This window comes from Cervus elaphus, chromosome 16, assembly GCF_910594005.1.
Source record: "Cervus elaphus chromosome 16, mCerEla1.1, whole genome shotgun sequence".
Classification (NCBI taxonomy): domain Eukaryota; kingdom Metazoa; phylum Chordata; class Mammalia; order Artiodactyla; family Cervidae; genus Cervus; species Cervus elaphus.
The window spans coordinates 9017868-9030133 of NC_057830.1; the positions used below are offsets into that span (position 1 = coordinate 9017868).

At 55.9% G+C, this 12266-nt stretch overlaps 1 protein-coding gene across 7 annotated transcripts in view; it reads right to left on the bottom strand.

Moving 5' to 3' along the window:
- Window positions 1–12266, bottom strand: part of COL27A1 (collagen type XXVII alpha 1 chain) — a 150262-nt gene that overhangs the window by 45096 nt on the left and 92900 nt on the right. For 6 of the 7 annotated variants that reach the window (XR_006334568.1, XM_043870590.1, XM_043870588.1 and 3 more), the window contains 7 exons: window positions 11372–11425; window positions 10656–10709; window positions 10366–10419; window positions 6471–6524; window positions 768–821; window positions 187–231; window positions 59–103 (listed from right to left, as the gene is read on the bottom strand). Coding sequence is in view for 6 of the 7 variants with exons in the window: in XM_043870590.1 (XP_043726525.1) it covers window positions 59–103; window positions 187–231; window positions 768–821; window positions 6471–6524; window positions 10366–10419; window positions 10656–10709; window positions 11372–11425 (360 nt within the window). In the remaining variant the exon portion in view is untranslated. The remainder of the gene's footprint in view (window positions 1–58; window positions 104–186; window positions 232–767; window positions 822–6470; window positions 6525–10365; window positions 10420–10655; window positions 10710–11371; window positions 11426–12266) is intronic. The other variant, XM_043870591.1, reaches the window with a different exon arrangement.

Here is a 12266-nt window from a genome sequence, read left to right on the forward strand (position 1 = left end):
TATTTCCTCCCTGCCAAGTCCCACAGAGGGACGTCCACGAACTGGCGGTGCTACTTACAGGAAAGCCGCGTGTGCCCAAGTGGCCCCGCTCGCCAGCCACGCCCTGGAAACACACACGGGCTGTTAGAAGCACGGATCACAGAACAGGGAGTGGGGAGAGGGGCTGGCAGCTTTGGCCTCACATACCTGCTGCCCAGGCTGGCCCAGTCTGCCCTGTGGTCCTGGCGGGCCCTGCAGGAAGCCAAGCATGAGGAGGGGAGTGGGTGCTGGGGAGGACTCTTCCCTGAGAAGGGACTCTTGCTTCCATGGGAGATAGAAGGAGCCCCGGGGGTCACCGCATACACCCCCCTCCCCAGTGTGCAGGGGGGCAAACTCGGGGGTGTGGCTGGCCAGTGGCCAGGAGTTCTGGGTCGAAAACAAAGGACCCCTGCATCCCTATGGGGGTGGAAGCCGTCTCAGCCATCAGGGACCCTGGAAGGGCTTGGGGAGTCAGGGGCCAGGCCCGATTCCACCTCGCTCTCTCTCATCCTTGCCTCCTCTGTCTCTCTGAGTCTGATGGCTCATTCTACCTTCTCTGCCCCAACGCTGGGGGCATGCCAGCCCCAGGGAGGGTGGAAGGTGAGCTCTCAGGAGCATGTCCTGCAGCCTCTCGGGGACACCCTGCTGTCCCCAAGGGGCCTGTTACAGAGGAGGCTGCGAGCCTGGATTCCTGACCCAGCACCCTGGGTCAGGAGATGAAAGGACGGGTCGGCCACGGGGGTCAGTACCTTCAGGCCCTTGGACCCCTGCTCCCCAGCTGGTCCGTCCGGTCCTCGGGGTCCCTGGAATAGGAAAAAGGGACTAGCACAGTGGACAGCAGGGGTCTCCCTTGGGCTGGGAACCAGGGGGGCGGGGCTGCTCGGAGCCTTGAGCTTTGCCCCGCACAAGCTCCACCTCCCTGCCTCCCACACACTTCCCCTGCTCAGGTGGGTCAGCCACAGCAATGTGCCTGCTGACACGGCTCTGCGGAGGGCTTGGCGTAGGTGGACGCAGTCAGAGGCCCTACCATTCTGGACTGAGCCTGGTGGTGGTATATTTAAAACCTGTTTAAAGAAACCTTGGAGGGGGAGGAGGGTGGAGGTCAGCCAGCCAACCCATTTCACAGATTCGGAAACTGAGGGCAGAGCCAAGAGACATGTGGCCATGTCCCGGCAGCCAGGTCTTCAGACTCCATCACCTGCTCTTCCCAGAGCACATGTGGGCTTGAAGCAGCTTGTGGACCATAGTCCTTGGGGGAACCTGACAGAGGGCGCCCTGGGGAAGGTCTCCACATGGTCAGACATGTGGAGCTGCCCCCTCTCCAGCCAGATGAGCAGCTACTCTGGTCCAGCTCACATGAGGAGGGGCAGGCACAGGGCAGCTGCGGCCGGAGCCTTGGGCTCAAGTCTGACCCCTGAGACCGGATGTCTGGCCCTCTGAGAACTGGGAGGCCCCTGGGGCAGGCAGACTCTCTCCTTCCCCCTCACTGCACAGATGGGAACACTGAGGCCCTGCAAGGGAGGAAATTTGTTTATGGTCCCTGGAGAAGGCAATGGCACCCCACTCCAGTCCTCTCGCCTGGAAAATCCCATGGACGGAGGAGCCTGGTAGGCTGCAGTCCATGGGGTCGCTAAGAGTCGGACACGACTGAGCGACTTCACTTTCACTTTCCACTTTCATGCATTGGAGAGGGAAATGGCGACCCACTCCAGTGTCCTTGCCTGGAGAACCCCAGGGACGGGGGAGCCTGGTGGGCTGCCGTCTGTGGGGTCGCACAGGGTCGGACACGACTGAAGCGACTTAGCAGCAGCGGCATATAAGCAGCTGGTATTCCCTGCAGGGTTCTATGGGCCTCCCATAGGAACACAGATGAGGGTGCCCTGGGGTCCCCCATTGAGAACAGTGTAGTGTTTGTTCTATAGAGGGCCAGAAAGGCTGTGCTGGGTGTTGGGAAGACAAGGAGGAGGAGCCTGTGAAGGCGGCTGACCCACCCTAGCCTGGGAGTGTGGGGACCAGCCACATAAGGGGCCAGGGAGGCATCTCGGGGGAGGGGATATGAGGGATGAGAAAACAGAAAACTGAGAAATCATTTAAATATTGGACAAGGATATTTTCAGTTAATAATGGAACCAGAAAAAGTTATGATTCCTCTTATCAGCCACCTGGGGCTCCCCATGTTTCAACCCCACGTCGCAGCCTTAAATAGCGCTCACTGATGCAATCAGCCTGGGCCAGGAGAACACGGGGCTGGGAGTCTTTGCTCCTGGGGTCTCAGGCCTCCGCCCAGAACTACCAGGGGTCCGGCACTGGGCACCGTGCTGCTTAGGAAATGCTGTGTCTAGGGGAAAGTGACAGCTCCTGACTGAGCCTCAGTTATACCATCTCTGAAATGGGAATAAGAAATTGCTCCCTCAAGGAGGAAGTAATACACATGGGCAGCTCAGAACCTGGCATATAGTTAAGTTCTCAGAAGATCCGATTTTGCCAAAGGGGGCTGCAGGCTCCCTAGGTGCAGGGGCACAGAGAAATGGCTGGCCTGGGGAATCTGGGTTCAGGTCCCTCCTTAGTATAGGCAGCTTATATCAGACTGAGAATGTGCATGGGTTCAAGATGACGTTTGATTAGAGGGTGTGGGTGCAAGTCCTGGGGTTGCTGCTGGCTTGCTGCGTGACCCCAGGTAAGCCCCTTCCTTTCTCTGGGCCTCGGTCTCAGGTGGATATTGTCAGACCACCTGTTGGACTTAATACCCCTGATTCATAGACAGGGGCCTGGTAGAGATGGAGATAGATGGAGATGCGGGGCATCCCAGGTCATGAGAGTTGGGTCAGAGTCTGAGCTGATGGCAGGTCTATGGGTCCTCCTGAGAGATGGCTGCTAAGCCCTGACCTCTGTCTACCTGAGCATAAACCTTCCTGGAAAGGGACAGCTCTAGGAACAGAGCAGAGGCCCAGAGGTGTTGATGGCTTGGCCTGAATCACACAGCACCCTCTTTACTCTGGGAATCAAAGTCTCTCTGTGAGAAAAGTCATGAGATCTATAACAATAATAGCATCAACAGCAGCAGCAGCAATCATAGTGAAAGCTCTTTTTCTCATTTGACATATAAGCAAATAGCCTGTGGTGGCCCTGATAGTAGATGGAGGAACCAGCATGTGACTCTTAAGTCAGCTAGATGCCCATTTTTTCCCACTATTACCTGTCTCTATTTATCAATGAGGGAGTAAGTTCCCCATCACAGGGGGTATGCGAGTCAGGGCCAGGACACAGTGTCCTAGGAGACAATATCTAAAATCCCTCTTACCTGGGAGGCACTGCTATCCTCTGGGAGCACCTGGGGTTGGCTGGGGCTTCCCAACCAACCTTTCTTGTCTGGGGAGAGGAGAAAGTAGAGGGGCCCCAGGCACCCGCCTCCCCAGTTCCCCTGTGCAGAGAGAGGCGAGCCTAACCCTGCTCTGGGCCTCTCTGCGTTCGTCCTGTGTTCTGCGGCTGCCCCAAACCTGCCCCTTCCTTCCCCAGGGGAACACTAAACACAGGAGGCAGGTCCGGCTTTCAGAGCCACAAATCGGTTCCCGTGTAGCCACTTCCCAGGAAGAGGTTCGCAGTCACAGCTGGGGCTGCCTCCTAGCCAGACTGGGTTTCTAGCTTGGCGGGAAGGAGCCCCAGGGGACAGAAAATCCAGCCAATCACAGTTCTTGTGAATAAGGGATGAAAAGGGAGTGAACATGTGCCCAGCACTCGCTCCCAGCACTCGCTACGCACCGCTGGCCTTCCAGGTGCTTACCATGGGAGGTGCTGGCAAAGGAAGTCTATCCCCACGGCCATCCAAAGAGGTCGGTTCTGCTGCTGACCCCTTTTTATAGAGAAAAAACTGGGGCTTCAGGGAGAGTAAGTCAGTTGTCCAAGGTCAGAGGGGAGGAGGAGCTGGGATTCGAGGCCAGATCTGCTGAGCTCTCAGCCCCATTCACACGAGCAGAGCTTGGTGCAGGACGTTTAGACATTGTCTTCTGCAATATCCTGCCCCAGGCTCTCACTGCATACTCCCTGAGACAGGAAGTTCATCCTCACACTGATGAACAGTGACCGGTTAGTAGTGGGAAAAAATTGGGCATTTGGCTGACCTGAGTTCAAATTCTGGCTCCTTCCGACTTCCACCTAATGTCAACCGCTGAGCCTTACAGACAAACTGGTGTGAGGGACTTCCCTGGTGGTCCAGTGGCTAAGACCCCGAGGTCCCAACGTAGGGGGCCCAGGTTTGATCCCTGGTTGGGGAACTAGATCCTACATGCCACAGCTAAAGATCCTGCATGCCTCAAAAAAAAGATCTGCATCTGGCAAAGAATGCCACACTAAGACCCAGCGCAGCCAAATAAATGGGGGTGGGGGAGCAGCAAGGGAGGAAAGAAGCTGGCGTGAGATCCCAGAGCTGGTCACTGGAAAGCCTGAGATGTGTCCCTATGTGACCCCAGAGCCCCCACTCTTTGTGGCCCATGGACCCAGACCCTGATCAGCAGCTCTACCAAGAGCTGAGGGTCTGAGGCCCCATTCTGGCCCTGGACTTGACCTCTTAGTGCTCATTCTTCCCCAGGCAGGGGGGTAGGGGAGTCAGAGGGTGGGGGAGACAGGGGGTGGGTAGCGGGACCCATCCTGCACACGGGCAGAGAAGCAGGCAGGGCTTTGCAGACGTCCAAGCTCATTTCCCAGAGCGTATTTGGGGAAACTGAGGCCCAGAGGGCAGCAAGGGCTTGCCAGGGTCACAGGGCAAGCCAGGAGCTACACAGGGAGCTGGTCCAGACTTGAGCTCTTTAACTGGCTCAGCGGGCACCTCTCCAGTCCCCGCCCGCCCTCAGGAACCACGTTATCTACAAAGTGGCCACACATGGCCTGTCAGGCAGGGGACCCAGGGCACGGGGTCCCACCGGTTTTGCATTTCCACCAAACCCAGCCGGGGGAGGGGCTCATGTTCCTGAAGTTCCCCTTCCAGCCCTGGAGATTCTGTGTTCGGGAACGTGGGTTTTCTCAAGGAGGAGATACCTTCTTCAAGCCACCACTGGGAAAGATGGTGAGACGGCTGCGGGGAGCTCAGTGAGCTGACGGGGGCCTGAGCCTGGGCATCTGCAGGTTGTGGGGGGCAGGGCAGCTCCCCCTCCTGCTAACCTGGAGTCCTGGGGCAGGAGAGGATGTGCAGAGGGCCAAGGTGGAACCTGGCTGCCAACGGGCCTCAGCCACTGGCAGCGACCAGGATGTGGGAGAGGGAGAGGCCCCGCCGGGTCCAAGGAATGCCTCTAAATCTCACCTCTCGCGGGCCGACTGCTCAGACCATCTGGTTCAGGGGAAATTGTTCAACTACTTGAAATTCAGCCAAGGAGGTCTCAGATCCCCTGTTTAAGCCTGAACACAGGCCCAGGCTGCCTGCTCCACCCGTGCCATCCTGTTTCCTTTTCACAAAGCTGCTGTCCTGGCATCTGAACGTCCACCGGGGGCAGGAAACCGCTCCATCAGCCCTCCCTGCCTCCAGAAGACTCAGATTCCCTGGGTTCAAAACACAGTTCTGCCACTTTCTAGCTGTGCAACCTAAGGCAAGTGACTCATCCTCCCTGTGCCTTACTTTCCTTTTCTGTACGATGATAATTAATAGCACCTATTCTTAGTTATAGGGTAGTGTTGATGATAAGCTGAGTCAAGGCATGTGATCGATAGTGTTCGGCACAGAGTATTAGTGATCACCTCTGGCTCCCATGTTCAGGCCAGCCCTGTGTAAAACCTTCTGTGGCTCCCCACTACCCTTGAAGCACTGCCCATAGGTCTAGCTGCGGTGTTTGAGGCCCACTTGGTTTGATACCTTCTGATTCTTGGTTTCATTTCTCTCCCTGGCTCCTCTGTTGAATGGGGATTCCTAAACATGCCACTCCAGCTCACCCTAGGGCTTCCTCTCTGTCTGGAACCTGGCATCCGTTCAAGCATCTGCCTCTGCTTGAAGGGTTCCCTGGTACCCTGGCCAGGTGAGATGTCTCCTCCGGGCTCCCAGGCTGCCATCAATGTGGTAACGACCCTGTACTGTCTGTTTGGCCTTGAGGGAGCCACAAAGCGAAGTAGGGGTCCTGTGGGTGCTATTCTCTTGATATCTACAGAACCGCTAACAATGGCTTGCCCCTAGCAGGTGCCTAGTTGCAGGCAAACGAATGCATGAACAAACACAAGAAAAGACAAAGCATTGGTGCCACAGAGCCCCTCTGTGCCTACTGGATGGCAAGGCCTGGTGCTCAGAAGGGGGCTGCGAAAGATGAGTGGGGTTCCCACACTGAGAGTCACAGCCAGCAGGAGCCCAGAACCCTGGCTGGTGCTGGGCAAGTCATAAATCTCAGGTCTGGGGTGGCAGGGGAAGGATCAGGAGGGGTCTCTCCAAGCAGGTGGCCCCTGCCAGCATCTGCCCCAGGGGGCTGGGCCCCACTTACCCGGCGTCCCTTTGCTCCCCGCATGCCCGGTGGGCCTCGAGATCCTGGAGGACCCTGTGGGAGGAGAAAGAGTCTGAAGAAGCCCCCTTTTCAGAAGCAAGTGCAACACCGAAGAATCTGCCTGCAATGCAGGAGACTTGGGTTCAATCCCTGGGTCGGGAAGATTCCCCTGGAGAAGGGAATGGTAACTCACTCTAGTGTTCTTGCCTGGAGAATCCCATGGACAGAGGAGCCTGGGTGGGCTACAGTCCACAGGGTCACAAACAGTTGGACACAACTGAGTGAGTAACACTGGGGGACAACACGGAAGGCCGGGCTTGCAACCTCAGACAGGCGCTGCTCGGGAGCGGCCCCTCCTGAGCCCAGCAATTCCAGAAAGAAACACTACGCACTTAGCCCGGTGGGAAGGAAGATCTGTTGCGCCCACCGTCCCTCCCTCCACCGCCAGAGAATCAGCCAAGGAGCTGCCACCTTGAGCGGGAGTCAGTGCCTGGGAATCCGGTAGCCGGAGAAGGCATCCTGGATGGATGAGCCACTTCCTTCTTTATCTCAAAATCAACAACCAGAAGCTAGGAAGACATTCCTGACCAAAGCCTCCTCCAACGCCCATTTCACTCTTTCTCTCTCCATCAGTCAGAAGAATATGGGGGGCCCCACGTCCTGTTTCCGACCCTGACCTCGAATACTACCTGAAAGCATCCAGAAGGCTCTGAAGAGGGCAGAAAGAGCCAGAGGGCAAGGGGCAAGAGGGGGCAGAGCCAGACCAGGGCCCTGCGGTGAGGGCGGGTGAACGGGATGCAGGCGTGGGGCGGGGAGGGGAGGAGGGGAGAGGCTGAGCAGAGAAGAGGGGGTGGGGGAGGCACAAAGGAGGGAGCAGGGTCTGGCCCAGGGAAGAGGCCCGGGTTATCTCGGCTTGATGAAGGGATGACAAGAAGCAACAGGGAGGGAGGAAGAGAAAACACACAGCTGGCCTTGATCCTGGGATTCCCAGCACCTGGCCCAGAGCAGGCCGATGACAAGGATTTCGGGAGGGATCGGAGAGGACAGGACAGGAAGGGAGGGATGGAAGGTGAAGAGAGGAAGCAGGCCGCCTCGCGGCCTGGTTCCTCCCCGCCCCCAGCCCCTCCGAGGTTCCAGGCCCAGCTACACATGTCAGGCTGTCAGGCTGCCTCTTCACCCCATGCAGGCCAAGGACCCCTCCAATAGCTGAAAGAGCCTCCCCGCTCAAGCGGCAATTCTCAGGCTGGGCGTGCTCCCTTTCCAAGAAGAGGTGGCCTCATCCCCCACTCTGAATACCAGGGAGAGGCCCAGCTCAGTTTGGGGCCTCAGGAAAAACTCTTCTTTCTGCTCTCTCTTTCCCAGGCCTCAAGGGGTGCAGACCCTCCAACTGCTCAAGAGCCAAGGTGAGGGCTGGATTCCAACCCGACCCCTTGTCAGCACAGCAAGCAGGGTGTGGACCCAGGCTTGGCCCCATAAAAAGAGAGGCTGGACTTCTGGATGGTGAAGAACAGGAAGACTGGGTGAGAACCACGGGCCACTTTATAGAGGGATCGCAGACTGCAGAAGGCATGCAGCTGCGTCACTGGGAAACTGCGGGAGCCAAGTCTTAACTCAGAGGTCGTAGGGTGCTTAAAAGAGCAGACTGTTCCACCAGAGAACTAGGTTCAAATCCCGACTCTGCCGCTTACTAATTTTGTGGCCTTTCGCAAGTGGCTTACCCTCTCTGGGCCTCAGTTTCATCATCTATAAAATGGGTATAAGGAGAGTCTTTGCCTCCTAGAGTTGCTAGGAAGATGAAATGACTTGGAGGTCTTCGGTAAAGGGTCGCTCTCAGCTCTCTCAAAGGGGGAAGAGGTCAGAAACAGAGGGACCCAGGGCCTGACTGCTCCCCCTCCAAATAATGGAGACAGTAACCCTGGCTGACCTCAGTGGACTGTAGGAGAACATGGATGTTACAGAGATTGGAAAAGTGAAAAATGCCAATCAGATATGAACAGTATTATCAGAAATGTCAGTTTCATAGTAATAGTCTTACTAATAATAGTAGAAATCATCATATCTAACAAATAGGGATAGTAATTATTATTGTTCCCATTCATTAAGCACTTGCTATATGCAGGTAGTTTGCGAAACATTACATCATGCATGGTATCATTTATGTCTCACAATAGTCTCATCATGAAGGTGGTATTATGCTGACTCACAGATGGGGAAACTGAGGCTCAGAGATGCTATAAATGTTGCCAACAATCACAGAGCTAACAAAGAGGGAGCCAGGATTTGACTCAAAGTGTCTGATTCTAAAGCTTTCTGGACCTCCATGCCACCTTGCTTCCCCAGGGGCACTGGGGGCAGCTGACTGTCCAAAGAGTCCCAAGTGTCCATCCCCACTGGAAGGTCAGTGGCAACCTTGGGATGTGAAGGCAGCAACTCACTGTCTGACCTTGCTAAGTCAGAGGCAACCCACTGAACAGATGGAAGCACTGAGGAAATGGGACGGGGAGGGGTCAGAGAGCCCTGGAGGCCTGCTGCTTCCTTCTTTGTACTGGCCTGAAGGCCCTGCTATTTTCTCATCTCCTCCTGGCCTTCGTTTTTGTCCCATCAATTCTTTTCAGACTTTCTTCCTCCCATTGGACAGATGGGCAGACTGAGGCTCAGGGAGGTCCAGGCCCAGGGACACAGCTGGGACATGATGATAGAGCCCCAGCATTCTTGCTCTCTGACTTCGGCTCTGCCCTGAGCACCTCCCACACTCCCGAACTCCAAGCACACCCTTTCCAGGAGCATCTGTTGGGCCTGGTCCTCAGGTCCTCTGAGCACTGGGAAGGAAGGTGGGCCAGCAGCCTTCGGGCTGGATGGGCTAGGACCCTCAGGTGAATGCCTCAGTCTGCCCACCAATCTCTCCAGGCCCAGGCCAGATGTAACTTTTTTCCTCCTTCTCACAAACAGGGGGAAACCATGCCATCAAGAGCCCAGAGCACTGGCTTTTGATCCTAGCTCTGCACCGTGAGCTTTCCCCCTCATCAAAAGGATTGTGGGGACTTTCCTGGTGGTCCGGGGGCTGCCAGTGTAGGGAGCCCAGGTTCAATCCCTGGTCAGGAAACTAGATCCCACATGCTGCAACCAAGAGTGTGCACGCTGCAACTAAAGATCCCACAGCCTACAGCTAAGACTTGGCAGGGCCAAATTAAAAAACAAAAAAAGTTATACAGGACTGACGGGGCCGCCTGCAGGCTGGAACCTCCATCTCTGGATGATGCTTATGTATCCAGGCTTCCTGCACCTGGGCTAGTGCTTGGTATTCCTCCTCAGCACCCAGCACTGCCTCTCCCACCCCTCGCTGCCTCGGGATCCTCAAGAACATCCCTGATACTTCAGTCATCATGAGAAGCCCATCTCATGCCCATCATGAGAAGCTGCATCCTTGGACCCTCCGCCCATTTGTCCCAGCATTTCCCATCTTTTCCCCTGCTTTCTCCAAAGCAGTTGTCACTTATCTACTGCCTTCTCTTTCCCCATGCCAGAAGATGAGCTCCTCAAGGGCAAGGACAGCTTTCTGCCCTGTTGACGGCACTTGCTGGAATGGACATGTGACACAGTATTTCCCGAGTGAATGAAGAGAGCAACAGTAATGCTAATGGCCATTATACTCCCTTGCAATGACTGTCCCTACATAATGAACATTAGCTGCCTGGTTTCATTTCACCTACTTGCTCGCTTATTTTATCTATCTTTTCAGATAAGCACAGTTCAGGCACACAAAAGTTCAATGATCTGCTCTGGCAATATAGCGGGAAGCTGGGATCTGACCCAGGTCTGCCCAGCGTTGAGACCTAGACTCCACCGTGACTCAACAGTGAAGTCTGAGCTCAGCGAACACGAAGGCTTTGCTTACCAGAGGTCCAGGCTCTCCAGGGCTTCCCACCACACCTGGGGTTCCAGGATGGCCCTGCCAAGAAAGAGATGAACAAGGAGGAATCAGTTCTGAAAGGCTCCTCTTCCATCTGCAGTCCTGCCTCGGCCAGCTCAGCTCCAGCCCAGGTCTATGCAGGCAGCAGCCAGGCCCCCAGGAGGAAGGGGCTAGTCATTCTGAAGGCCTGGGGTACCCAGAGGCAGGCAGAGGACAGCAGAGCTGTCACCGTGGCTGGGGCAGGAGAGGGTAAGGGGATGCAGACTGCTCCTTACCATCGACCCCTTGGGTCCGGGCGCGCCTGGGGGTCCCATCATGCCCCGGTCACCCTGTGATGGAGACAGCAATTCAGGGAGGTCACGGCAGTGGGGCGGCTCTGTGGGGACAGGTGCAGATATGCCCTCCGGGGACTAGAGAGGGACAAAGACTTGTCCAAGATCTACGGCCACATCACCCGGAGTGGTGACGGGAGAAGGGGGATTCCAGTCATCAGAAGCCAAGATGCCCAGCAAAGTGTGGCCATGGGCACTTAATGTGGTTCGAATCCCAGCCCTGCCACTTTCCATCCGGGTGACCTTGAGCAAGTCACCTCCCCCACTGGAGCCTTGGTTATCTGGTCTGTAAAACACACCCGCTGGCATTCATAAGGCAACTTAAAGAACTGGGATGCTTTTTTAAAAGGTAAATCTCTGCCTCCCCCTGTTGCCTGCCCCGCGCAGTGTCAGCTTGCAGCCGTGAGCAGCCCAGACCACAGGGATGACTCTCACAGACATCCGGCTGCACTTGGGGGTGCTGGGCAGAGGGCAGGGTAGAAGCCCCAGGAAATGCTGGGACAGGTGACAATGGTTTTTTAAGGGTCTGGAAGGCCAGGGAAAGGAGGAAAGGCCAGGGAGAGAGGTCTGAAATCCCCAGGGCAACTGGCCCCTTCACCTTTTTAACATTTCAAAACACAAGCTCTATTTGTTTAAATATTCCCGCCAACGTGACTTACCTTTTCTCCCATGATTCCTGGCTCCCCAACCAGACCAATGAATCCCAGAAGTCCCTAGAAGAAACATGGACAAAAGCAAGAGAAAGAAGGAAGCAACGTGAATTCAGGGCTGCGCTGAGTTTCAAAGACAACTGGCCCAAATCTCTCTTGCACTGGAACCGTCTCCCTGTGTCTCCTGCCCCATGCCCGGTGATCCAGCTGGCGTGGGGCTGCCACCAAGAAGAGAGCTGTCTCTATGGGCACCGTCCTGACTTCCTTCACTGCACCAGATGGTTCTGATTTCGGAGCCAAGCGGTGGGGCCGCTGCCAGCAACCCTGGGAGCACCACACATTCTTTCCTCGCCAGAAGCTGGGAGGCGGCCACGTTTGGGGAGGGGGTGGGATGGGGGAGTCGGCAGGGGGGGAGCAGGGGACGGTCCTTAAGTGATGCTGGGAAGAGTGGTGCTTGTGAGAAGTCTGTCCCCATCTTTCGGGGTTCTAGGGTTGTTTCAAAGAGAGAAACAAACCTGCTGGCTGGAAGAGAAACACCCTGACAGCCTCTGCCAAAAGACCTGATTGAAATCTGGGAAGTGGAGGCCCTTTTACTGTCTTGTGAAAGGCTTCCTCTCATTTCTGAAAGGGCACACACACACTGTAGTTCCTGTTGCTCTTTTTAACTTCACTGGGTGATAACTGGCCCCTGTGTTCCAAGGCTCTTTTAGGTGGCTGAAGGCTTCACTCACTGCCCTGAGCAGGCAACTCGCTCACGCTTAGCAAGGATGAAGGGCTTAGTTAGAGGAGGGAGTCAGACAACTCTCAGTCCAGACCCCACTCTCTTCAGGAAAATTCCAGCAGATGGAAGTCTAGTGTGGTACCAGGGTCGCAAAAGTTGTTTTGGAAGATCCCAGGTTTGCAG